General features: G+C 43.2%; 2 protein-coding genes across 2 annotated transcripts in view; both read left to right on the top strand.

Annotated features, from left to right (window-relative positions):
* The window catches only part of LOC125043997, a 21,602-nt gene extending 333 nt beyond the window's left edge, over positions 1-21,269 (top strand). The window contains exons 2-32 of the mRNA XM_047640405.1: positions 6,108-6,242; positions 6,474-6,675; positions 6,826-6,926; positions 7,364-7,477; positions 7,724-7,838; positions 8,186-8,313; positions 8,541-8,749; positions 9,231-9,342; positions 9,478-9,702; positions 10,007-10,135; positions 10,424-10,498; positions 11,212-11,331; positions 11,417-11,536; positions 11,715-11,886; positions 12,134-12,302; positions 12,534-12,787; positions 12,956-14,608; positions 14,710-14,946; positions 15,024-15,343; positions 15,427-15,510; positions 15,628-15,834; positions 16,071-16,227; positions 16,435-16,598; positions 16,966-17,073; positions 17,832-17,969; positions 18,638-18,793; positions 19,084-19,173; positions 19,382-19,541; positions 19,720-19,937; positions 20,185-20,350; positions 20,778-21,269. Coding sequence (XP_047496361.1) covers positions 6,132-6,242; positions 6,474-6,675; positions 6,826-6,926; positions 7,364-7,477; positions 7,724-7,838; positions 8,186-8,313; positions 8,541-8,749; positions 9,231-9,342; positions 9,478-9,702; positions 10,007-10,135; positions 10,424-10,498; positions 11,212-11,331; positions 11,417-11,536; positions 11,715-11,886; positions 12,134-12,302; positions 12,534-12,787; positions 12,956-14,608; positions 14,710-14,946; positions 15,024-15,343; positions 15,427-15,510; positions 15,628-15,834; positions 16,071-16,227; positions 16,435-16,598; positions 16,966-17,073; positions 17,832-17,969; positions 18,638-18,793; positions 19,084-19,173; positions 19,382-19,541; positions 19,720-19,937; positions 20,185-20,350; positions 20,778-21,031 — 6,468 coding nt within the window. The 5' untranslated portion in view covers positions 6,108-6,131 and the 3' untranslated portion in view covers positions 21,032-21,269. The remainder of the gene's footprint in view (positions 1-6,107; positions 6,243-6,473; positions 6,676-6,825; positions 6,927-7,363; positions 7,478-7,723; positions 7,839-8,185; positions 8,314-8,540; positions 8,750-9,230; positions 9,343-9,477; positions 9,703-10,006; positions 10,136-10,423; positions 10,499-11,211; positions 11,332-11,416; positions 11,537-11,714; positions 11,887-12,133; positions 12,303-12,533; positions 12,788-12,955; positions 14,609-14,709; positions 14,947-15,023; positions 15,344-15,426; positions 15,511-15,627; positions 15,835-16,070; positions 16,228-16,434; positions 16,599-16,965; positions 17,074-17,831; positions 17,970-18,637; positions 18,794-19,083; positions 19,174-19,381; positions 19,542-19,719; positions 19,938-20,184; positions 20,351-20,777) is intronic.
* A 1,594-nt stretch (positions 21,270-22,863) lies between these two features.
* LOC125044140 lies at positions 22,864-26,654 on the top strand. The gene is made up of 4 exons (XM_047640592.1): positions 22,864-22,891; positions 25,016-25,146; positions 25,603-25,970; positions 26,083-26,654. Exons 1-4 carry the CDS (start codon positions 22,864-22,866, stop codon positions 26,246-26,248), a joined length of 693 nt encoding a protein of 230 aa, XP_047496548.1. The 3' UTR covers positions 26,249-26,654.
* The last annotated feature ends 1,247 nt before the right edge of the window (positions 26,655-27,901 follow it).

Raw genomic sequence — 27,901 nt, 5'->3', positions numbered from 1 at the left:
TAGGAGTAGAAGTTCCGGACCTGTCTTTGTCTTGCTCTTCCTTCATTAAATGGTCCTAACCCGTCTTATTTGCTGCCTATTGTTTGGCATTTGTTACCGAGAGCCATGCACCCAAAACCAGGGCATCATGCGACCCTAAGAATACAAACCTAACCTTTCTGGCAATGTGAGGGTGTTGTGGACTTACTCGGTGTACGGTAATATACAGCGGGCATTTTCGTCATTTCGCGGTAAATATGAGGCCGGAGCAACTGTACCTGGGTTGTGTGTTAATCTATTTTTATGCTCTATAAGATGGCAGTGTCCATTTCCCTCTATCTCTGCGCGTCGCTTTCGGTAACCTTGACTGTTTTATGCTTTATAAGATGACAGTGTCCATTTTCCTGTGCATCGCTCGCGGTAACATGGTCCTTGATGCCTTTCTTCGCCTGCCCTGATTATTTCCGTGTTAGTAAATCGTTCTGGCCATTACAGGCAAAGTTTACATTAGGGTATAAGGCTGTGTGAAACTGGAACCATATTGCAAGGAGCTTTGAAGATAGATTTTCACGAATTCATGTTCTTGTCGATGATTAATTTGTCCTAATTGTCATCATTTCTATGATTGAATTGTCTTCTCCATTTATCGCGACCTATTTCCTTAATTTCTGACGTTATTCTTTACCTACACAAATTAATTTCCTCAACATTTATTTTTTTTCCTCTGTATTTTCCTTATCTTGGTGTGGCTACCAAGGAGTCAAGGCAACAAGTAATTACACAATTTTACCGTTATTTGACACACTCGACCCTCAGTCACACTGTCAATATTCCATTGCCAACGTATCAACTTCTAGGTTTTATCAAATGGACAGACAGTACAACATGCAACCAACAGCATAGGTGTCGTACCCATTCTCCATGGCTAGACGGCCACATAAAAAAAAAAACATAAGTGGTTTACAAGGCTCTCAAAATATAGTTGAGAGTACTTTTCTGGCTCAATAAAGGAAAAAAATTGTGCACAAGCAAATCCCTTTAAAAGCAAGTTTTGTTAATGTTAAACAAGACTAGATCGAAATTTATAAACTCATCTTTCTCTGACTTCTGTTAACATAGAAAATATAAACCGTTTCCTAGCAAATGTCGGAAACCGAATACCGTAGGAGTCGATAACATTACTTTTCTGTTCATTAAGGAAAGTCCATTGCAGAAATATTTGACGGTCACTACTAGTACAATTTGAGTTGCCATTTTCTTATCCAAAGCATGTCATTTTGTCACCCGTTTGCATATCTGGAGCTGTTCACAGTGGTTATAAAGTATAGTATATTAACCCACATTTTATTTTAAAGGAAGCCATATATTCTCATTCTGTAGTCTAGCTAACTGCATGAAATTGAAGAAAGATTGCACTCACATAGCATGCCTTTATAATGTGTGTCACGAGGTTTTCGGGGTTTAAGTGTACAAAAGGACCAAACAGGATAGGGAAATAGGCAGGGGATCTGGGAGTTAAGAAGGCTTTTTGTTCATGCGGTGACTGATGTGGCAGTTTGTGCACTTAGAATGGGGTTCATTCGTTCATTGGTTCGAACGCATGTTGGACGGGGTTCCGAACGTTTTTAAGGACTACTTTCCCGTCCCTCCGAGTTGGACGAGCAGTTCAAGATGCAGCATTAATCCTTGCCGGGGGCGATTCCGTTGTAAACCTCTAGAGAGTACGATGAGATGTATATAAATGTGTGTAATTCAGGACGCTCACGTGTAATGACAAGTCGAAGCCTGACAATACTTCTATTTCCAAGTTCACAAACACCCAACAACGAGTACGTTGGTATATAAATAGGGCTAAGTTAGCATGTTTACTATAGATACCGTCTGATAATTAATACATCAAACATGATTTTAAGCTTCTCAGCAACGCTTTTTTTAAGCAACTGAATTTAAGACCCTTCTATATGCAAAGACTGGACGTATAAATAGTTCCCCAAGACAACAAACGCTGGCATTCTTCCTTCCTGGCTGTGAGCTGTTTCTTCTAGACTAGTGGTTCCCAACCTTTTTGACACTGGCTCCCGACCAATACATCATAATCTCCATGACCTCGTTCAGCGGCTGTCATCTTTTCAGATTCGGTTCTTAGTTACGTATAGTGTAATGGTGGCAATAGCTATTGGACAAGAACACTGGAAAGATTCCCATTTATCAATATGTGAGAGATGATTATATGTAGGTATTGTAGGTGAAATAACATTCATATTAATTAGATGTTGAAATTCTTGTACTGATCTATGGTACCCCAGAAAGTACCCTGTGGCCTTCAGGTTGGGAATCCCTGCTCTAGACCCGTAAAAATAACGTCGCGAGGCTCATTGGGTATGTCTAAAATGGCACGGGTCTGAGTAGAGCCTCGACAGGCAAATGTCCCCAGGAGAGCCGTCCATGTATATTTCTCAACAGGGAAATATCCAAGTTAAATGAACAGGATACCGATAGAGGGTTGAAGTAAAGTTGAACCTATTGTTAGAAGTGCGTCCATTTCCGTAGGTTTGGTTCCAAACTTGGTTCCAATAGATATTTTTGAAATTTGGTGTAAAAGGCCTAGAATTTTATTGTCCTCTGGAGACTTTGTTCAGCGGATTTTGACAGGATTTAGTGTTTTTTTTTTATGCATTATTGTATTTTAGCCTGGTTTACACACAATTCCCCATGTTTATTTCATGCCCCTATCATCAGAATCGATATACATGTATGCATGGACGTATTAATTATATTTATCACAGAAAATCCTCGAGGACATGTTATCATTTAAAAATAAATTCCATATTCCGTAGTATTTAGGGCCTTGTTACGGTTTTGGCAATAACAGTAAACTTTGACATTCAGTATCTGTTACTAGTACTCATGCTCTATGTAGACGGAATGAAGTGCAATGGAGAGAGCATGAAATCGGCAAAGAAATTGTAGGAAGAAAAATATTAATTGTTGATTGTTCTTGGCGCTCTTTACATCTTGGTGATTCTTCATCTTTTGCCTCCGTTTTGTCTGAAATGTTTTACGTTGATTTTCTATCTGTATTTTAAAACGGTTACCTTCCTGAATAGCACCACGTTAAAGAAGCATAGAAAGAACACACACTACACAAATACGAATAACAAATTATGAAGGAATCGTTATAGGTAAGGTCATGATAGCGGATCTGTCTAGAGATGTACAGAAGCATGCCAGGGTATCTAGCGAGTTACCGTATGAGTACTTTGTCGTCTCTTGCTAGAGCTCTGGGAGCCCAAAGCAGTCAGTTCATTTGGTTCTGTTCTGAACAACTGCCGTACGTTATGGAGCTGCTTTCATACTCTTTTCTTATACTGTTTTACTGGTTTTCTGCTTAGGAAAGGTTTGAGTGTTGGACTCTCCAGGCGTTATTTTAGCCACAGTATTTGATACTTGATTTGTTTGTGTTTAGTCCAGGATGATGTTCATTTTCCTAGTTCATGATACGGAAATGTTTCCAGAGATTCTTCTGTCATTATTATTATTACTTATTTATATTATTGATATTAATACTACTACCTCTACTACTACTACTACTACTACTGCTGCTGCGTTTCCTTTCCAAGAAGGCCTTATCTCGTAATAAATATATAGTTTAGTGTGTACTCTTGATTATTAGCATCATGTTTGGCTTTCTGCCTCTTAAACATCCCACATGTAATTCATGCATTTAGACTGGAAGTAACGGCAGTTTCGGTAGGTTGTATGTTGTCCCTTGTTGATGTATGCTGTGCTTTCAGTATCCGAGGGTCTAATTAGCTGCTTTACTACAGTCTGGCTCCCATCTTAAAGTCACTATGAGACGAAATCGTTTTTATTTTATTTATTTTTTTTATTAAAAAAAAAGAAGTAAATTTTACATGATTTGTTTTAGTGCACACAATTCAGAAAAATCGCATTAATGAAAAGTAGGTCATTTGCGTACTGCATGCTGGAGAGAATGCAGTGATAATATCAATTAATTAATTATTGGATTAATTAATCCGAATTAATCTGCATTTTGATTGGAATAGTAGTGATTGGAATTTTTTTTGCCTTAAGTGAACTACAGGGAAAAAAATAAATAGAGGAAATGGAAAAAGGAAAAAAGGAAAGCCATAAGGGAACATGAGATTTATTCCATATCCTTTAATTGCAGGAAGGTTTGATAATACTAAACTGATCACTGTAGATGAGTTTACACGCACGCACGCGCACGCACACACCCACACGCGCACGCACACACCCTCACGCACGCACGCGCACGCACACACCCACACGCACGCACACGCACGCACACACCCACACGCGCACGCACACACCCACACGCGCACGCACACACCCACACGCGCACGCACACACCCACACGCGCACGCACACACCCTCACGCACGCGCACGCACGCGCACGCACACACCCACACGCGCACGCACACACCCACACGCGCACGCACACACCCACACGCGCACGCACACACCCACACGCACGCACACGCACACACCCACACGCGCACGCACACGCACACACCCACACGCGCACGCACACACCCTCACGCACGCACGCGCACGCACACACCCACACGCGCACGCACACACCCACACGCACGCACACACCCTCACGCACGCACGCGCACGCACACACCCACACGCGCACGCACACACCCACACGCGCACGCACACACCCACACGCGCACGCACACACGCGCACACACGCACGCGCACGCACACACCCACACGCGCACGCACACACCCACACGCACGCACGCGCACGCACACACCCACACGCGCACGCACACACCCTCACGCACGCACGCGCACGCACACACCCACACGCGCACGCACACACCCACACGCGCACGCACACACCCTCACGCACGCACGCGCACGCACACACCCACACGCGCACGCACACACCCACACGCACGCACACAACCTCACGCACGCACGCGCACGCACACACCCACACGCGCACGCACACACCCACACGCGCACGCACACACCCACACGCGCACGCACACACCCTCACGCACGCACGCGCACGCACACACCCACACGCGCACGCACACACCCACACGCACGCACGCGCACGCACACACCCACACGCACACACCCACACGCACACCCACACACCCACACGCACACCCACACACCCACATACCCACACACACACACACACACACACACACACACACACACACACACACACACACACACACACACACACACCCACACACACACACACACACAACGTATACAGGAAGAAGAGACTATCCGTAGTTGAAATTCAAGAGGGATTCTGAGATGCCTCTTCTCTCGGTAAATCTCACGAAGTCAAGTGGGGATTTCTCTAAGTCTATACCAGAGGTTCTCAGACTTGTGTATTATATAGAACTAAACTACTTACTGTTGGTAAAGAGTAGATCGAGGATAGGAACACAGCAGCCGAGCTCGAAATCCTAGCATGAAGAGAGCATGAGTCCCTAGAGGTGGGTTATCATTATCAGAATAAAGAATTGTTTTTTTGAGGCCAAAGTGATGAAGGAATATCCCATTCTTACTGTACTTTCTGCTATAACTTGCCGCTCATTCGAGGCTGGTTTCTCGGCTTTTGTTTGTATTGAAACTAAAGCCAGGAAATAGCAGAAATACACTCAGGATGATATGCGATGTGCAGGTCTTGTTTTAATTGTAGTTTGTAATAAAAGGAACAGTTCTTTTTTTCTTTTCTTTTTTTTAATAATGCCTACATTTCTTATTTCTTGAATAAAATGAATTTGTTGTATAAAAAACACACTGGAAATTTAACATTCCAATATTTTATTTCCATTTAACTTAACTGTGAAGAAGAATGAGGTAGGGGTAAGGGTTACCTCTCACAGCACTTCCGGGGGTTAACGGTACACAAAGGTTTGAGAAGCAGTTTGAGAATCGCTGGTTTGGTTTGAGAATCACTGGTTTGGTTTGAGAATCGCTGGTTTGGTTTAAGAATCGCAGGTTTGGTTTAAGAAACGCTGGTTTGGTTTGAGAATCACTGCAGCGTGTTTAGCCTTCGGCCGAGGGTGCCATTAACCATGTGTTGACTCGCCTTCCCTTCCAGGTGAACAGCGCGTCCGAGGTGAGGATGTGGGCGGCCTTGGTCCTCGTGATGGCAGCCTCGGTTCCAGTCACTCCCTATTCCTTCAGGGGTTTGGATCCTTCGGAAGTCCTGTTCGAAAACCTGGAAACTGAGGAGGTATTGCAGTGTTGGGGGTTTAGCATACAACATGTAATATATTGTGTACACTTGTGTCAACATAAACTTGTATATTTATACATAGATATTTACACGCATTTGCATACTTGTATACACACACATATACAGTGTATGCATGGGTTTATACGCATAGGTATGCAGTGTATGCATGGGTATACACGCACGGGTATGCCGTGTACGCACAGCGAACTGCATGCCAGTCTTTTACAGTTGGACACGCTTCTCGACTCTGCTATTGAGAACCTGCAGAGGGACATCATTGCCATTTACGAAGACCAACTCCGCCTCCACCACCGCAATGTGCGCAATCTTCACCGGGGCCGAAGAAGTACCGAAGACCTTGCCTCTCCTTACCTCGACCAAGAATACTGGCACAGCTACTACTATGACCTGGACGTAAACAACAGACAAAGTATGGATTGTAGTTCTGTTGACCGAATTCTGATTTCGTGAGCCGTTTTGCCTTCTCAGAATCTGAATTAAAGGATCTGTAAATACGTGTTGACTATTCCTTTGTTAGATTTGATATGATTTGAGTCAAAATCCATTGCAAATGTTTCAGTGCTGACCGTCGACAATATCACCGCCCAGATGGATCCTGGCAGCCTGAACATAAGTGACGTCTTCGCTGTTAATGTGCGGGGCATGCCCTTTATATATCGGGTAAGTCATCATTTAAGGTTTATTGAGGCGAGAGAGATAAAGCGGGGCGAACTATACCCTCCTTTTAGCTTGATTTCTCCCTGGACCGCTACTCAGGAGACTTTGACAGTGTAGTGCATTCGTTTCACCTTGGCATGTTTCACTCCGTTTAGTATACTTGCCGTGCTGACAAACCTAGGTTGACAGGCATTTAGGTCATGTAGGCAATTTCAAGTAATATCCGAATGAAAGCAAATAATTGCAATCACAACCTAGATTGATTGATAATCAAGACTATTCTATTCTTGAGATGCAGTGATAAATCGTTCGATCAGTGCACAATATCGTTATTGATTCTCAGACACGTTCTTAATATCTGCATTATTACTTTTGATTTATAGCGCGAGAGAAAAAATGTAAACCTCCATTATAACCACGGTCTGGTTTGACACCCTCAGAGCGACTCGGGAAAGGGCTATGCCATCGGAGCCGAAAAGATGGAACCGCTTTACCTTACGAATAACTGGACCAACAGTCGGACTGGATGTCACTGCGACGTCGATGGGTCCATGGTGTGTATAGACCGAATATTTTTAAGTGGAATCTTCCCATTGTTATGCGTTTCTATCAGTCTTATCTTGGAAAATAAAGTCAAAGTGAAAAACCGTCCTTTTCATATTCATTTTACTATTTCCCGTTAATTTCCTCAATTTTCTTTATTCCCACAAATATTCTTATCGACCTTTTTTTTCTCTGCATTTCCTCCCTTAACATTGTCCTTTAGTTACGACTTAATTATATTTTTTATTTTTTCTTAGAATTGCGCTTGCTGCAGACCGGGTGGGTGTCAGTGTCGCCAGTCGGAGGGTCATTCGGGGTCAGCTTGTGTCAAGTGCGGCAAGAAATCACAAAACCCCAAGTGTATCAAAGCTGGTAAGATTGCGATGCAAGCTTTTTGTTTTCACTCTTTAATTTGTGGTCCATAGAATACAGAGTTAAAAAGGAAAGAGCTTAGTTGTTTTTCTTGGGACAAACGAACCAACTCCAATCCGCGACCGACTGTTAGCACCCACTCGTCGCCATTGTGGACATAGCTTGCTTACAATGTTTCCTTAATCTCCCAATACTTGGAAATATTATGAATATTCGTAAAACTGTTATGGCTACAGATGCTCTTACCCTAGGGCTTTGAAGAGGCATCATTATATCCCATCATGCATCAAAGTAATCAATGGTAAATACAATATAACGAAGAGTGTAGAAGTAAACCACTTTTACAGAGCCGGAGCATTTATTTGTCGACGCAGCTGTGGGTTTTGAGCACTACAACTATTACTTTGACATGGAGGAAGGCCTGGTGAATAATGTCGTCATAGCCCATGGGAATACCGTGTCGCTGTACAGAGTTGTGAGTAGTTCTCTCGACTGTGTATGGTTCGTTGGTAAAGTTAAAATTGTATGGCGTTTTTTGTTTTCTCTATATAATGGCTAAATTCACAGGGTAGCTCTCACATTTATTAAATCCTGAAAAGTCTTGGCGTTGCTGGAATTGTAAGGAAAAGAGAATCCTATCACCACATGATATACACACCACTGAAAAAAATAGAATAATACCCAATCGTTCTCTGTCCACAGGGCTTCGATTCGCTGGAAAAGATGAACGAAATGGTAAGCCTGAGCTCTGTGAGCCTCGCCGAGAACGTCAAAGACTTGGGTTACGGCGAGGTCTACCTGAATCACGGCGGCCGCCACGAGAAGCTCCGATTTCTCGTGGTCTTCTGCGAACACAGCGAACTTCACAAAGTCTTCATGATCACCTTTCATAACACGGAGCCGTTTTTAGGGTTGGCTGTTTTATCAATTTTATTAGCTGCTTACATTTAGTGGCCATTTTTGGCAGCGTTTTTCCCTTTTACATTGCTGTTTATAACTTATAAAGCTATTCATATTAAGTGGCAGCCCATATGTATTGGTTTTGAACAAAACCCACTTTATTCTAGTTCTTTTGTTGACACTTTTACTATAAGGAGACCAAAATCTGTACTAATTTACTGATTCACCAGTAGTACCTTTATAAGCATACTAAAACACCGATTTTCCTTTAACGAAATTTATATTTACAAACATTTAGATGTATCCATATACATACTATTTTAGGAAATGTTTTACCTGCTGATATTCTGTTCTGTGGAAGTTATACTGGATTAGGACACACAAGTTTAAGATATGCCAGCCTAAGTGACACGCCTGTTATTTTTGAGCAGCAACCACAGTTTTATGTTGTTATTGTGGTAAGTCGATAACCTTTTAATAATACCGTTGCAGCTTGTCTACGACGTGGAGTTCAGAAGGTACCGAGATGCAGTCATGGCAAAGCGGCACGCGTTTTATGCTGGGGGTCTTGAACGGAACTAGTATACACATTCACGAACTTGTGGTACGTCTTTCACCCATCGTTTTACCCATGATATATCGCAGTTCTGTCAATTCAAAACTTTATATCATGGCACAGTTCTCAATGTATTTCATATGTACGTCTCTTTTCTCACACTTACAATAACGTTCGATAAAGGTATCAGATATATACGATCAAGCGATTCGTCATGTGCAAGAACTGAGATTCGAGGAAGAGATTATATCGTGGAAGAGTTACCGTGCGGGTGCCTGGGACTACCTGTTGCTCGCCTCCCGCAACCTCGTCCGCGTCTTCGTGCAGCTGGGGACTTACTATGAGCCACTGCAGGACCTGTTGCCTGCTGCCGGGATGACCCACTTTGAAGGGATTGTGCCCGTCATTGTAAGATTTTGTAATATTTTTTTAATCTTTTTTTTGTGAATCAAATGCAGCCAGCTTAAAAACATAACGTATCCTGTTAAGTGATAAAGTGCCTCTGAACTTTCCTATTGTTGTATTTTATTCAGTTTTTATGCAAACATGCCAATATATATATATATATATATATATATATATATTTAAAATTTTTCTCATGAACTCTCATCATTTATTGCTAGTAATGACTTTCCCAAATTTTCGCATCCGTACTTTTAAACTATTAGATTTATCAATCTATCCAGCCGGTAACCTCTATCATTCCTTCCAGATCCCGCCTTTCCAGGGCAAGTTCTTACTGCTCGCCGGGTCCGGAAGCCGAGCGGTCGCTTATGCGTTCAAGGGCCCCCAACACGCAAGAGGCGAAGTGTATGCTGCTCTGCGACAACAGTTAGACACAGTAATTCGTTGTTCATTATGTTTTCGTGTTCTTAAACAGTGAAATATTGCCATGTTTTTTTTTTTTTTATATACGTAGATGAATGTTTTTTTTTTTCATATACCTCTCTCAAATTCTGTTTTGTGATCTTTAAGCTTAAATTATTTTATTTTATTTTTTTGTGTATAATCACCATCGAAAGGTTTTGGTCTATGTAAAGGGATTTCCCCCATGAATCCTCCTTTTCCTTGACAAGTGACAGGGGAGGGCCTAGACCCACCCATCCTACTGCATCGTGTGGATTTTCAGGTCTTTGCCGGAGACGTGGGCGTGGTGATCAAAGACTGGGATTTGGGGAGCTTGTACTCTCAGAATTCTTCGATGGTAGGTGTAAAAATGTAATACTGTATCGTCTTTAGACAGGGTGAAATATAAAGGAGAATAGACGACCCTATGGTTGTGTATTGGTATTATTTTTAGCCCCGTGTTTTTTAATATTACCTTTGTTCTTATTCTATATTGATTTGCTCTTTGCCTATATATGCAACTTAACAGAACCGTCATAACCAGATAATAAAAAAATAATAATAATAGATAAAATTGGGGTGGATAACGAGTTAAGTTTTTATTAATTTATTGCAGTCGTTTGGTTTTGAATTTCTAATTATTCTTTTAATAGGTGATGGGTGAACGACGTAAAGAAACCATTAAACTTCCTCACACAGAACAGGGATGTCAAACACGCGGCACATTTGTTATTTCAGTCTTACAGTCGGCCGTTTTTCAGGATTAACTAAGCCAATCCTTCGTCTTATACAGTTTTTAGTTTTTTTTTTATTATGTATATATTGTCATCCCCAGGGGTAAATGAGGTTGGCAGCCCTGACATATAAGGTAATAGGACTAAATAAATAGATAAATCAGGGAAAGAAATTAAGAGATCGGTTAAATTGCTAACCACCATGGTGACAATCAAACCATAAAATACGAACACTTTCTGCTTTATTAGCGTGTTGGAGTTATGACTGCTGTCCATTGCTAGAAAAGAATCGATCGTATACTAGTCCTGTACATTAATTTTACTTGCGTTTTCCTAGGTAGTCTTACCAGGTGAGTCCGGCCTCGTCCGCGTAAGTCTTGACCTGAAATTGGTTGATGTTGCGGACCCTGTCAAGTTGCAAACACTCGAAATGCAACGAACCATTGATGAATTAGAGGTGAGTAGTTGAGGTGAGGCAAGGTTGCTAATGCATCGCAAGATGAAATAATGCAATCGGTGTAAAAACCCCCTCTTGTTTCCAGGCTTTGCACAAGAACCAGGCATTTATCATGGATTTGGCGGAGGACCGACTCGCGCACTCAGTGGAGGGCCAGACCGAAATCAGTGGCGAGATCACCATTCGCGATATAAACGTGGACATTGTCAGTGTCTTAGCTTAAAGAATTATATATATATATATATATATATATTTTAATGATCTATGAAATGTATCACCTTTACGCTAATTTATAATTGTATGAAAATTCTTCATGTCCGAAAAAAAAACACTTCCTTGGACACTGATTCGGAATTATACAATAGTCAGCTTGTGCATTCCAGAAACTCGAGACCTCAACAATGAGCTCAACCACGATCACCATCCACCACCAAGACGCCAATGGCACTTCAAGAGAACAAATGTATGACGATTACATACAGGAGATTGCTGACGTAGAAAACCGGTTGATTGATTTGGACTCGCAGCTGAAGACTCTGAACAACACGCTTGACGGTATGTTTATAAGACGTATGTTAAAGCTTTGTTACAAGTTGAATGTTTCGTCGCTTGTGATGTGGATATGTTGTCCACATTGGGAATATTAGTTTTGGAGTTTAGGGATAAACATTTGAATGGCAGTAATAGTGATAATGTTGATAATGGATGTAATCAATATAATTTTGTATATGCTGTTATAACTGTTATCATTATCATTCCTTCTGTATTTAATGTAGTGTAATACCTGTTTTGTGGCCTCCAGATGCAGTAAGTATTCACGGCAGCGAGCGCCTGGTGGAGGGTTCGAAGACTGTGGTGCAAGGTGGGCTGTCAGTGGACATTCTGTTAGCTCATGAGGCAACACTGCATGACACTGTAGACGTCTCTGGTGAACACTACCCACTCACTCAGACGCTGCTTAGTATTATCCGGTTAGTGGATGAGGGATCACTCCTTCGGCGTTTGTTGTTTGTGTAACAAAAGGAAAATGTTTGCTTCGTGGTTGTAAGTTCCACTTTGTATGTATGGAGTTAATGCATACTTAGTAGTATTTGTCTGGATGAGATTTCGGATGTATCATTCATGCAAACCATAAACACTTTTGGAAATAATGATAACTGGATATGATTTCATATAATAATTTCATTTAATATACTTCTCAGGGTAAACGATTCACGCAAGATCTCTGGCAAGAAAACCTTTACATCTGGACTGAACGTAACTCACCTCAATGCAGGCTTTCTAGACGATATTCTCGTGGATGATATTTTAACTACTTCCGGCACACAACAGGTGTCTGGCACAGTTATTATGAACACCCTCAGAGCACATAATATCACCCTTCCTGATGGGGGAACTGTTGGAGGCATTGACCTGTCGGAAGAACTGGTTCTTCTTGATAGAGACGCCATATTAGGTAATGGTGTTGAGTTTATCCTAGTGAAGATTTCTGGTCATGACATATTCATAGACTTGTGTTGTGAGAATGTAAGAAATGTTGGTTTAATAATGTTACATGAAGCAATTCGATACTCTAAAATTATAAGTGCTAATAAACCTGTATGCTCCTTTCTCCATGTTCCAGATCAGTGCATATTCGGAAGTGGTGCTGTAGTGAGAGGAAATGTAGAAATGCTTTCGGGCATAGTCAGTGATACGAATATCACTCATCTGTTTGAAGATTCCCTGCGTGTATCTGGTGGCGGCTCTGTATCAGGCACCTTGCTCTTCAGTGGAGTCTTGTCAGTGGAACAACTCGAGGCTGGAGCCATAATGGGAGTTAATACTTCAGAGTTCATGTCCTCGACGGTCTTCGTAAACAAACCAGCTACTTTGGAAGGAGTGCTTTCTGTGCCCTTGCAAGTGACTGTGGAGAATGACTTGCTAATTAGAGGCTTAGTTAATGGAGAACCTTTCCCAGGTAATGACTTCCTTTTGAAGACGACAAATACGACCCTAAACTTTGGGTCAAAGCGGTTCCATAATGTGAGCTTTGGAACAGTGAGTCTCTTACCAGGAGCAAAGGTAGAGGGTTTGGACACGAGTAGTCTGGTCACTCTTGACACTCCCCAGGATATTACAGGGAGGAAGGTCTTTTCTCGAGGAATAGAAGTTCTGGGAGACCTAGATATTGACATGAAAAGAATCGATGGAGTAAATCTAGACGAACTGAATGCAAGTCTCTCCAGCTCATCGTATCTGGAAGACCTGATGATAGACTTGGTGTTTGAGCAACCAGTTCAGGTCCCTGCTTTGTCTTATGGTGAAAACTTTAATGGGCTTGACTTGCTCGAGATTGCTGATGACGTTGTGTACGATGATGAACCTTTGGCCGTCTTATCAGGCTTAAAGTTGTTCACTGGGGGAGAGCTAGAAATTGCAAGTGCTGACTTTGAAAGCACTTTCAACGGCCACAAATTCGAAGATATTGTGACGACCAGTAGTGCCAGTACAATAACAGGAAAAACAACCTTTGAAGATCATGTTACATTCAATTCGATACAAGTGAATGGTATGGTAGATGGTGTCAACTTGGACCACTTTGTAAACTCGTCCCTGTACTTGGACAAATCAAGACAGTTGGTTACAGGAAAGAAAACCTTCACAGACCTATTATTTACTGAAGAATTAAATGTGACCGGGAAAGTGTCTGGTGTTGATTTTACGAGGGTCTTCACCAAGGCAGGCAACCAAACATTTACTGCCCCTCAGTCATTCAACTATGCTACTTTCAGTGATGTTGAAACCCATCAGATAGACCTTTTGGAAGGTTTCACGGTGAATGGTATTGACATCTCTGAACTGAATGACATTCGTGTTAGTCTGAAGAACCACACTGAGCATTTTGGTGAATTGACTGTCAACAACACCGTTTCAGTTTCGAGCTCTTTTGTGGCAGGCATGATAAATGGTTACAATATCTGGAGTCTGAAGGAAGATATTGTTACGGACATTGGCTCCTCGGAAATATTCTCGGATCTGATTTTCAATGACTTGCACGTACTGGGACCTGTTACGACTGAGGATAAAGTTGGTGCCAATGGTCTAAACATTAGTGATATTGATAGAAATGCCGTTAGTCTCGCTTCCAATAACACAATGACTGGCAGTGCAACATGGTCTGATTTAGACCTTCAAGGTGACATAACTGTGGAAGGACTTGTCAACAATTGGAATCTACAAGCTCTTAGTAACAACACTGTCTTTAGGTATACAGATACTTCTCAAAATATCACAGGTAAATAGAAGTGAATTTTCACAACGAGGGAAATGGATGAAACCCAGTATTAGATACAGGCTTCCACATTAATTTAATTTGTATTGGCATTTTCTTTTCAGACACAAAGACCTTTACGAATGGGTTTCACGTAAATGGCAATATCAACGCAGAAACGACCAACGGTGTAGATCTGAGTACCAAACTTCTTACTCTCCATACAGACCAAAACATCACGGGTATTTACACCTTCCATAACTTGGAAGCCAAAAAGAATTTGACTCTTGAAAATTTCAATGGAATCCAACTAGATGACATAGCAGCTATAGCTCTGAAAAATCCTGGTAACCACAGCATTGGTGAGTTTGACTGTTTTCTTATGGTTTGCTGATCCATCACGGTGTGAATGATTTAATAACCCACTTACATTTTCCAGTAAATATGAATTTCCACGAGGAAGTAAATGTCAGCCACCTCGATCTGAAAAGTACTTTAAACAACTTGAGCGTGGATGAAGTGTTAGACGATGCAGTGTCATTGCAAGATCTTAGCGTGGTCATAACGGGAAAGAAGAACTTCACGTCAAACACGACCTTCAGTAACATCAACTTGAATAATCTCAATGACAGAAATTTCGACGACTTTTTGAGCCACTCCATACTTAGGTTTAGTCCAAGGGCCAACTTTACTTCTGATATTACTGTGAATGGTACTGTGACTGCAACTTCGGTCGTCTCCTCTTCCATAGCCGTTAAGGTGAGTGTTAGATTCCTATTTGAGAGTCATTGATAATCATAAGTGTTTGTGGAAGGACCTTAATGATTTGTTAACTCTTCTAGGGTACGATTGATGAAATTGATCACAGGCATTTGCTGGAAAATGCCGTTTATGTTAACCAAGACTACCACTTCAACAAGTCCATCGTAAGTACAGGTTTTTGTTCATTTATAAATTACTTGTTACATACAACTTTTTCCTTGTTATCTTATGACAAAGACATCCCCCGTAAGAAGTTTTCTGAGGTTGAATGTTTCCTTCAGCTGTTCTCTGGAAATCTATCCTCCTTCGGTAACATCAACGTGACCTCCCTGAACGAAGCAGACCTCATGACGGATTACCTGCTTGTCTCACGGAGCCAAAACTTCACGAGGGAAGTGACGATGAACAACATTATCACTTCAAACGTCTCCGTAGAAGGGAAAGTTAACGGGTATTACTTGCCTGACGAAGTATTGACTACCATGAAGGTATTTGCTACTGTACATTGCAGACTATAGTTTAAATATGACGATAAAGGTCCAGAAAAGTTTGTATTCATTACTGCTTCCAGGTAGTAAATGGCAGGGATGGTATAAAAAGCTTTCTTGCAAAACCAGGCATTAGCAAAAATAACTCTTTACATATGCAGTTTTGATCTGTTGTCAGGTAAGGTCTTCAGAATCGTAATTATGACAAGATCCCCTTATACACTGTATTTTTACAGCGAATTCGTGGGCAGACCGTGACAGGTTCCATGACTATAACGACCCCGGTGGAGGTCCTGAAGCAGGTTCATGTTACAGGACTGACTGGAAACCATGAAAATTGGGTTGACTTGTCCGAGCAAGTAGTCTACCTCAATGACAGCGCCGAAATCCAAGGTAATATTTGTGCAATTTACAAGTCGATACGTAGTAGATGCATTCGTATCTCTAGTTTGAAATGATTTCATAATCATTTCTAATTCAGATATTCATACGAACAATCTCTTTCCAACCTTATTTGTAAAATGGGCAGGTAATGTAACCTCCATCATGTAATTTCTTGCCTTTTAGCATGTATTAAAACCCCTCCCCTTACCACGACAGGCTCTTTAACCTTCAGCAAGCCCCTCAGAGCAGCCAACGTGTCCAGTTCCAGCAGTGTGTTGGGCGGGGTGGACGTTCAGGAACTCTTTGCCAAGGCCTGGTACGTCGACGCCCCTGCTCTTATCACTGCGGATCTGAGCTTCATGGCGCCTGTTCAGCTCTCGGTATGTACAAAAAAAGAACAAGAATATTTATGCCGCGCGTTTGAAGAAAAAAAGAGAAATAAAAAAGCCCACGTCACCTCTCACTCGATCACCCACAGAGATAATTTACGTGCCAAGAGGCCTTGGGTATACACAGGGTATACGAGGCTCTGTTGTCCTGCATCTTTTGTTTCTTTAATTCTTAATAAGTTCCCTCAAAGTACTTCAAGTAGAGTAATATACACAGATCTTTATTGCCATTCACCTTGATTAATGATAACTACATTATCAACCATAAAATAGGCATAGCAAATGGGGGAACTATGACCCTTAGAATCGAGACCCAAAAATGATTCGAAAAGCTCGAAACCATTCGATCTGCACACAGGACGGGCTCGTTTGTAAAGTCGAACACGCAGCCGAGGGAATATGCAAGCTTCTGAATGACACTGAGGCCGCTCTCTCAAGGTTCAACGCATTGCAAGATATGATGAAGGTACGTTGGGTTCGACAAAGGCTTATTTTTTTTTCTAATAATCGCCGCCACCACATTTATTATATAGCATTCACTACTACCACCATCATTATTAACAATGACCAAGACCGTCATCAATGCTACATTCACCACCACCATAACATTTATTTGTACCACTGTCATTTTAATTATTAAAGAGCAGTCACCACCACCATCGCCATTATTATTATAGGGATACAACAATCATTGTCATAATAACCACCACCACCACTATAATCATTAGTATATATTTTTATACAAGTCAACATCACCATTATTATAAATGATAATGAGGATACTAAATTTCATCACGGTAATTACATCCCATAGGGCCTAGTTCAGTAATTAGTACTTGTGCCTTGTGCAACGGCAATTTGTGTAGTGTAACAAAAAAAAATATTGTTGCATTCTATCCCTAGTATATAGTTCCAATGTAATGTTCGGAAAATATATTTTTGAAACTGATATCTGCAATAAATTATGTTAATGTTTAAAGCTGCTTCTACATACGAGCATGATTTTGAATTTTCAATTCTGCATTTATATAGTACGCCAGTTTCTCGTAATTGTGATTACATCTTTATATTACCCAATTATGTATCTAATAATAAACAAGATATCGACCTTTCTTGCGAAGAATATTTACCGTCCGAATTAGATTTTCATTGTCTTTTCCCTCGCTTGCATTTCTATTCACATCTCTAACACTCTCCTACTGCGATCTTCTTTCGACCTCCCAGACGGACTTCGCCGAGCGGTGTCCCTCGGCGACGCAGATGTTCACGAAGCTGGAGAATTCGATCTTCGAGGGCGACCACTTCGTCTCCGTCCGCGAGGCCTCGACGCCCTTCGCCCACCACGCCTCGACGTCCTTTACCGTGAGTGAGGTGGGGAGGAAAGGGACTTGGAGGAGCTTTGGGGAGCTTGGGGGGAGTTTAGGAGAGCTTGGAGTATTTTGGTGGAGCTTGGGGGGAGTTTAGGAGAGCTTGGAGTATTTTGGTGGAGCTTGGGGGGAGTTTAGGAGAGCTTGGAGTATTTTGGTGGAGCTTGGGGGGACCATCAGACGTTGTGAGGCATATGACCACCTGGTTGTAGTTGTGAAGGGGGTAGGTGTGGGAGCTGTATGTCAGGTTGCTGGATCCTGGTTGTTTTGTTTAGTTGCAGTGGTGTGGGACGTTTTAAATATCGTGCATTACTGGGGGGGGGGTGGGGTAGGTTCGGCAGTTTGGCAGGTCGAGGTGAAGTTCGTGGGGGCGTGAGGCAGCGCACGTACCACTTCCCTGTTATACGTAGACAAAAGAACATCTTTGTAACCTGTTTTTACTAATTGATAAGTTGGTGATAGATTGATGGATAGATTTGTGTTAATGGATGAAGTTACGTGTTTAGAGAAGTTAGGCGATAAACTAATGATTAGATTAAACCTCCGGAATGTAAATACGTACATGGAATATAAATTGAATTGGCCGGTGTCTCCATCCCCAGATTTTACACTTCAAGAAAAAAATATAGATCAAAATACAACAAAAAAAACGTTTCCACACAGGTCTCCGACAAGACTTACGTCGTCATGAGTTGGGAAGGACGATGCGATTCCACACTATTTGAGTTCAATTCCTCTTCGGAAGCTCTTGAACCCCTTCAGACACTCCAGGAGTCTGGATACGCGCATGATTGGCTGTTTATTGAAACTCCTGAACAGGTAAAGTAGCAGTGAATTTGATGTGTGTGAATTTTCTTTTTGTTTAGGTATGTGTATTTTAGGATTTTTTTTATATTTTGTATTTGTTTGAGAGTATATTTTGATCTTTACATGTGTTGTTTATTTTGCGATTAGATACGCTTTTGAAATTCAGCCCACCCCATAGCATCACAATAATCACAACGGTCATGTAGACAAGTAGATCCACGTAAGAATTGCATTTTAAATTATCTCTGAAGAGTTTTTTTTATTGCACACTAAACCTGTAGCTTTGTTGTGTGTCTTAACAGGCGTTCGTGGTCATGTCAGCATCCGATGAAAACAACAGCTGTAGTCAAAGCAGCACAATCGTTTTCGAAATGAAGGATGGGAAGCTTGTCGTAAGTTGAATAAACGTTTCTGGAAATATACTAGAAGAAAAGTTTTATGGCGATGCTCTTCGAGATGAGTCAACATTGATAGATTAATATTGGAATTATTTATTTATTCATTTATTCGTTTACTTCATCTGCAACCCTTACACATTTGCTATTTTTGTTTACTTAGTTTGGCTGCTAATTTCTTCTTACTTTCACTCATTTCACATAGACTTACCAAGAGCTGAACGCAGGAGACAGGCTCACGAAAACGTACAAGAAGAACGGCGACCTGCAACTGAGCATTTATTCCGCCGCGCGAAGTTGGGTTTATCTTTTCAACGCTGAAACTCGCCTCTTCGAAGAGATTGATTCCGTGGACCGGCAGTTCGGTAAAAAAAAAAAAGATTATTTTGCAATAATATAATGGTGTATCACGTTAGATTGTTTCGTGTTTTGGGATTGTAGATTAGTATGTGTTCCGGAAACAGTCACAACAAATTCTAATTTTCGTTTCCGCTTTTCAAAAAAAAAAAAAAAAAAAAAATACGTTTTCGCTTCTCCCTTCAGACGTAGCGACGAGCCTAACGACGCAGGACGGTGTCTCGGTTCTGTTCTGGAGTGCGGGCGGCCTCGGGTCCGTCCAAGTGGAGGGCTTCGTCGAGCGGGTGGCGGCTGTGGACGTGGCGCGGGTGGAGGACGCGGTGTTGGTGGAGCAACGTGGCCATGTGTTCCTGGTGGCGGCTGTGACGCAGTCCCTCACCACAGGGGACACGCACCACGTCGAGGTAAGGGAGGAGGCTTGGGTAATTGATAAGGGTGGGTTGTTAAGGAGTGGGAAAGGGGCCATAATTGCTGATGTTGCGTTCGACGTTGGTGAGTGAAGGAGAAGTGGGAAAGTTTTTTTTTTTTTGTACGCAGTAGGATTTGGGACGGGCAGATCTGTTAAAGATCACGCAATAATGCATTGTTTAGCCCACAAACCATGCACTTTAACGCCAGCACACCTAACCTCTCTTCCCCTAACTCGCCCAGCTGTACTCCGTGGACGTCATCAAGGGTGAAGTGTCATGGCACGACTCGGTTCAGCTCTCGACGCCCGCTTCCGTGACAGCCCTCCGCGCCGGCAGCGAGTCTTCCGGGGCTGCTGTGGTCCTGGCTGTGCAAGAAGACAGGTTCCCCGTCGTCTACACTATATTGGGTATGATCTTGATTTCTTTAATAGACTCGGTGATGTGTAAATAGTAATAGATTATATAATGAAACGAGACCGCGCTAATGAATGTTGATTTCTCTTATTTGAGTGTTTGGCGCCTCTGTGTCTGCAAGTTGGCATGAGGAATTGAATACTACCTTCTTTACGCTTTTGTGCCAATTTTATATATTCATTTTTGTGATATGCACTTACAAAATCCCATAATCCCTCACTTATGCAAATGTCACTTTGAAAAAAAGATATTCATGTTCATGATGCCACTTCTTATATAGCCTAAACTGTCCTAAGCAAACAAGAACGAATTCGAAAGAACACCGCTGTGAATAATCGTTAATTAGTGAGGATATTCATTTACACTTTGTAACACTTCTACACAAAAACATTTTTTACTTGAACGAGCATTTCTTCGCAGGCGAGAGACTACGCCAGATGACGGAGCTAAGCACGCCTCGGGTCCGCTGGTCGCTCTTCGTAAACGTTCCTGGCCAAACGTTCCCCGCCGTCCCGAGGCATTACCTCCTCCTGGGCCAAGAGGGCAACGCGACTGTCTTGGCGCGCCTGGAGATGCTGGGCAGGGCGGTTCCCAAGCATGACCTGACTTGTGACCTGAGCTCTTTAACGGACCTAGAGAGCTTTTCGAACTTGGACACGATCAGAAGTCTGTAAAGAACATCAGAGGAAGTTTATTGGCATTGATTGTTTTGTTATTGTAAATAGGGACGCGATTTATTGTTATGTTTGTGTCTATTTTGTTATTGCAATCAAAAGTTTGATTTACTACAGATAGGAGTCCGAATGCGTCCGAATGTGATTTTAGTCTGGCTAATGATTATTGTACTTGATCTAAAATTGTTGTTGAATATGTAAAGATTTTATTTTTGGTAAATCTACGTTTTAATCGAAACGGTATTTTAAAACATCCTTTTTTACGTAATGCTATTATCTCTCTACCCCCACTCCCCCATTCTCCCCCATTCTCCCCCATTCTCCCCCACTCTCCCCCACTCTCCCCCACTCTCCCCCATTCTCCCCCACTCTCCCCCATTCTCCCCCACTCTCCCCCACTCTCCCCCATTCTCCCTCATTCTCCCCCACTCTCCCCCACTCTCCACCACTCTCCCCCACACTCCCCCACACTTCCCCACACTCCCCCACACTCCCCCACACTCCCCCACACTCCCCCACACTCCCCCACACTCCCCCACACTCACTAACTCCCTCGCCCCTTCCACCCTTTCACACAACTCCATCTGACCACACTGACCTCGACATTCACTGCCGCTGTATAATATTCCAGTGCACCGTCACACTCTTGCTTCGGGCGTCCTTCATTCCATCTGTGTAGGCCTCGAACATTTAAGACTTTCCTGGGTAGCGTGCAAGGTCTTCGCCACGCGCTTGGAGCCTCGTTAATGGCGGGTCCTTTTATTGAAGGATCTTCCTCGTATAGTATCTGGAGACAGAGGGAATTAGGGATAATGTGTATGAGGAAGGGAGATACGCTCACGCTCGCTGAAGATTCCCTCTGCGGCGGGATTTTATTTTAGTGTTTATTTTTTTTTTTTTTCAGCTATTTTGTTGTTTGTCGTAATTTTTACTGTGTATCTGGCATGCTATTATCTCTCTACCCCACTCCCTCCTTCTCCCCACTCCCTCCTTCTCCCCACTCCCTCCTTCTCCCCACTGCCCCCTTCTCCCCACTGCCCCCTTCTCCCCACTCCCCCCTTCTCCCCACTGCCCCCTTCTCCCCACTCCCCCCTTCTCCTCACTCCCTCCTCCCCACTCCCCCCTTCTCCCTGGTTGGTTTTCTAAAAACTTTTGATGTTTTTGTTAATGTACTGAGGAGTATAAGATAGGAATTTCAGAGAAAAATAAACAAATGTGTAGGTGGACTAACGTTTCACTTGAATTAATTTCAAAAGGTGATTAACAAATGCTTTAGTCCATTTATCAGTAGTACATACGTATATTACCTTAATATTTAGTATTTAGGAAACAAAAACAAACAAACAAACGTGTACGTGGACTAACGTTTCACTTGCATGAATTTCAAAAGGGGAATTAACAAATGCTTTAGTCCATTTATCTGAAGGACTTACATATATTACCTTTTATGAAGCAATGTCACTGAGCAAATTACGAAAGCATGTGTAAACATATGAATCAAATATAATTCTGAAGAGTTAATACAACACTCCTCTTTGCGTGTTGTTAGACCACAGAAGAACCTTTGTCTCTCCTCATATTTAGTATACCTTAATAACCTTAGTTGTTAAGCACATTTATTTTGCTTGAAAACCATTAACCATTAACCATTCTGTCTCTTTAGAATTTCGGAATAGTTCATCGATAACCGCATTACGACAATATGGGACTAGATTTTCACGTCGGGGAAAATCAAATGATTCAAAATGCTATTGAAGTTCCGCGACATGGCGTAAATCCTACAAAGTGTTTCCCAAATCCCTTTACAGTCCTTTTTATCCAAGTGGTCGACCATGACATCGCCCTCGCAGCCACAGCACAGTGTGACGTTATAGCCCCGGCGGTATCGGTCACGTGACCACCTCGTCACCGTCACACACCCGGATACAGACGCACGCGTGAAAGCTACATAATGCACAGAGAAGCAGAATTACGGAATTAAGCATGCGTATGTAAATAAAACTCTCCTCCTTCTCCCCCACTCTCCTCCTTCTCCCCCACTCTCCTCCTTCTCCCCCACACTCCCCCACTCTCCCCCACACTCCCCCACTCTCCCCCACACACTCCCCCACACTCTCCCCCACACACTCCCCACACTCTCCCCCACACACTCCCCCACACACTCCCCCACACTCTCCCCCACACACTCCCCCACACTCTCCCCCACACACTCCCCCACACTCTCCCCCACACTCCCCACTCTCCCCACTCTCCCCCACTCTCCCCCACACTCTCCCCCACACTCTCCCCCACACACTCCCCCACACTCTCCCCCACACTCTTCCCCACACACTCCCCCACACTCTCCCCCACACTCTCCCTCTCTCCCCCACACTCTCCCTCTCTCCCCCACACTCTCCCCCACTCTCCCCCACTCTCCCCCACACTCTCCCCCACACTCTCCCCCACACTCTCCCCCACACACTCCCCCACACTCTCCCCCACACACTCCCCCACACTCTCCCCCACACACTCCCCCACACTCTCCCCCACACACTCCCCCACTCTCTCCCCCACTCTCCCCCACACTCTCCCCCACACTCTCCCCCACACTCTCCCCCACACACTCCCCCACACTCTCCCCCACACACTCCCCCACACTCTCCCCCACACACTCCCCCACACACTCCCCCACACTCTCCCCCACACACTCCCCCACTCTCTCCCCCACTCTCCCCCACACTCTCCCCCACACTCTCCCCCACACTCTCCCCCACACACTCCCCCACACACTCCCCCACACTCTCCCCCACACTCTCCCCCACACTCTCCCCCACACTCTCCCCCACACTCTCCCCCACACTCTCCCCCACACTCTCCCCCACACTCTCCCCCACACTCTCCCCCACACTCTCCCCCACACTCTCCCACTCCCCCCACGCATGGAAGAGAGAAGAGATTAGTAAATGTAGAAAACAAGGCACTAAAACAGACAAATGAAGAAAAAAAAAGTAGAGTAACTCAAGGATCGCAATAACACGAGTGCCAGACACGGAGAAAAAACCTGCAGACAGACAGACAGACAGACAGACAGACACATGGAAAGAAGCAAACACATTGACACGCAGTTACAGTACAGGCACGTTAGCATCCGGAGAAAATTAGGCACACGAATGATAAACCATACAAAACAAAGAAAACAAACACGCGGAGAAGACCAACATACACACACACACCTACAAGGAAAGAAAATAAAAATAAACATGTAGAGAGAAAAAGCTGGAAAAAACAAAGAAAATAAGACATAATGTAGAAGAAATAGTGGGACAGACACGAGGAGGAAAATGTTTAATTACAAACACACGATACAATAAGATAAATATAAGACATGCATGACGAGAGCTACCAAGTGTAAAACAAAACAATAGATAAATGCGTGCACTGGAAAGCATGAGCAAACAGACACACGAAGAAACACGCACGAAAAAGCAGACACGGCATGGGATAGACACGTACACATGCATAGGCAGATACAGGATTCAGAAAACAACACTTCCACGCACAAAATGACAAACATAAAAAAGACAGACATACATAGAGAAAAAAAGACGGACGAAAAGACATACACGGATAAGCACTGATATACACACACAATACCAGACAGATTTACGTGGAACGGAAGTATAAGACCGAAAAGTACACGAAGAAAAAGACGGAAAATAATATACAGGCAGATACATGAAAAATATAAGGAAATTAATATACAGACAGGAGAAAACAGACAGAAAAGAGCATACGCATACAGACCCGTGCGCACAAAAGACGGAGAGGAGAGAGGAAAGGAATAAAGATGAGGATGAGAAAAAATAGAAGGAAAACAAAACAAAACCGAAAACGGCAAAACTCGGATAAAGAGAGAGAAAGAGAAAGGGAAAAATTTACGTTTTGATTAAAGGCTGCAGTGGTTCTCAAGGAAGAACAACAAACTGCTATAAATTTCCATAGGGAAAAGCGAGTGCCAGCCTGACCTTGGCGGGCGTGGGTCAAGCGAAGGCCGGTTCCTCTCTGCCGTATATAAACGCGAGAACTCCTATGCGTCCTCAGTCCTCGTCCGGCACTTCCACGCACCTCTCAAGGTACATCGATCTTTTTCAATAGCTTTTGTCTAATCTTTTAATTCATAGCACCCGAGTCCCTTGCTCGTTGCTGTCGCGGGGAGCTCGGGAGACTGAGACTTGACGCCCAATGTAGGGGGTCGCCCGTGCCTTGGACCTCAGCCCTCGCCTCAGCTAATTTTGCTTGGTCTTTCCTTCTCTCCCTTTCCTTTCCCTTCTCTGTTCTTTCTTCTGTCCGCTTATTCTAATCGTTAACTCATTTTTACCCTATTTGTTGTGACCAGAAACCATTAATCATTTTAATTCGTAAATTGGGTTTTTACTTAAATCATGGAAAAAAAGTTCTCCTTTGTTGACCTTTTTCTGCTCGTATTCACTGACTTTTTTCTCGCAGTATATAGCGTCGAATTATAAACCTCCCCCTCCCTCGCTTTATGCATAACTTGCATATTTGTAATCGTGTCTCTCCTTCTCCAGATGAACGGCCGTCTCCTCATCGCCCTGGCCTTCGGCGCCACCCTCGTCAACTTCGCCCAGAGCATCATCCTCCTGGCCACTGGCACCGCGGCCGCCGCCACCACCGTCACCGTCAGCGCCGCAGGTCTGGCAGCCGGCGCCGCCGCCCTGGGTGCTCTGGCCGTGGGCGCAGCGGCAGCCGTGGCCCTGGCCAGCCGTGGAAAGCGCGAGGCTTCGTCCTGCCTTCCCTTCTCCAGCCCCGAGATCTACTTCAGCATGGCGGCCAACTCCGACTTCCTCGACTGCGGTCGCCGCTACGTCTGCGAGCTCGAAGCCACCGCCGACGACAAGCTCGCCCACGAGGAGCTCCTCATCCGCAACCTCTTCGGGTGAGTGCATGCGACACGTCTTGCAATGGCCTTTGTAATTGTTCAAACTATTGCCAATTGTCTTGACTTGAATTTGTCTGTATTATTTACGAATTCCTGTTCCCCAAACCAGACGCAGCTCAAGCGCCATCAGCGGAGTCGCCGGAGGTTTCTTCGCTGACGCAGGCAAGGTCGGTACCGTCAATGGCACTGCCGCCTGCGCTCAGACCTTCAGCAGCTGTCCCTTCGACAGGAAGGACATCTATCAGGCATTCAGGGAAATCCAGAACACTGCCTGAGTCACTTCCTCTCCCATCTTCTCACCACCGCAGCCATAGACCCTAAGAGGACGGGGTAGTTTGCGTTGCGTGGATTTCATCTCGCCCTCAGTGCCAAGACCCAAGTGCCGGGTGTGGCGCTGCATCATGAGAGAGCGTGGAACCTTCACAGTTCCTCTTTCACAATGCCACTTTGCTATGAGTGCCATTCCCAATTAGAAATGTCACTCCCTGTCATAGTGCCAACACTGTTACAGTGTCAGTATTGGCATTGCTTTTTTAGTGCCACTGTTCAATGTCATATCCTAGTCACTCCCTGTCAGAGTTTAATTTCTTAACTGCGTCACTGCCTCATCTTGTAGTGATGCTCTGTGTTCTACCTCAAACTTTTTTATGAAAAAAATATTTTAATAAAATGCCTTTTCTAAAAAAAGAAACATCTCTTTATTGTCATTCGAGCAGAAATGTTTTCATCAAACTGTTTCGAACCATATTGTGAGTCTGGTATGCTCAGAGAAGCAGAACATATGACTCATGATAAAGCGAATCCTTTCAGACATAAAAATCAAAGTGAAATAGGCAGATATGCAAAGTATATCTCTTTAGATATCTGCATAACACATTTATCTAACTTGGAAAAACAGAACATAGATATCTTGTAAATAAAGAAATTAGATGAAACTAGCTAGATAGAAGGAAAGGGGACCAAAATATCTTAACAAGTAATAGCGAAAAATAGTAATTGAATTGTGTTGGATCTGAAGATTTAATATATGGCTTGCAATTATAATGATTCCAGAATTACTGAATATATGGACACACAAACACACCTTTATATCTCCACAAACACACACACATATATATCTCCATATATATATATATATATATATATATATATATATATATATATATACACACACGCATATATATTTTTATACATATATACACAAGTTGCCTTCATTAAGTTTTGAGGCTTTTTCGTAGGGGCATTTATAATCATCCCACACTCTTGTAATTTTAATATGTCATTACCATATGTCTAATGAGATAACAGCATTTTTGTTTTTTCTAGGCTAAAAGAGACGGCTGTACGTGGAAGTTAAGCGAGCCCTATGACACCACACAGGTCACAACTGACTTTTTGGCAGAATGCAGTCGGGTTTCCAGGTCATAGCAGTAGATCCAGCTTTCTTCACACGTCACCAGAGGCATGAGTACTCTAGGATCTACCATCTCCCTGCTATCGCTAACACGCCTTTCCTTCTGTTCGTCACTGAACAACCTTGGGTCAAACTTTGCGCAAATCTTTCGCATGTTCAGTTCATCATGAATAATCTTGTACACAGTTCCCACACTGATTTCAAACTGTTCACTTATTGTCTCTATTGACACTCGACGGTCCTCATCCATAAAACTACGAATTTCCCCCACCTGCTCCGGTGTTCTGACCCCCCCCCACCCCCCTCCCACACCTCTCATCGTCTCTCACAGACTCTCTGTCGTCCTCAAACTTTTTGTGGCAACGAAACACGGATGCTCTGCCCATGCAAGTTAATCCATAAGCAGTCTGAAGCAGTTCATAAGCTTGAATAGTGTTCTTTCCGAGTTTGATGCAATATTTTATAGCGTATCGCGCTTCCAAAGTGCCCTCTCGTCCTGACTGCACCCTACAAA

The sequence above is a fragment of the Penaeus chinensis genome, chromosome 35, assembly GCF_019202785.1.
Source record: "Penaeus chinensis breed Huanghai No. 1 chromosome 35, ASM1920278v2, whole genome shotgun sequence".
Lineage (NCBI taxonomy): Eukaryota > Metazoa > Arthropoda > Malacostraca > Decapoda > Penaeidae > Penaeus > Penaeus chinensis.
Note: the sequence above shows the minus strand (reverse complement) of the source record. Positions and strands in the feature narration are given on the sequence as shown.

Coding starts and splice junctions, on each gene's coding strand:
- LOC125044140 (XM_047640592.1), top strand. CDS start 22,864: ATGACATCGCCCTCGCAGCCACAGCACA. Junction 22,892..25,015: donor GCCCTCGCAGCCACAGCACA/GTGTGACGTTAT, acceptor AAATTTCCATAG/GGAAAAGCGAGTGCCAGCCT. Junction 25,147..25,602: donor ACTTCCACGCACCTCTCAAG/GTACATCGATCT, acceptor CTCCTTCTCCAG/ATGAACGGCCGTCTCCTCAT.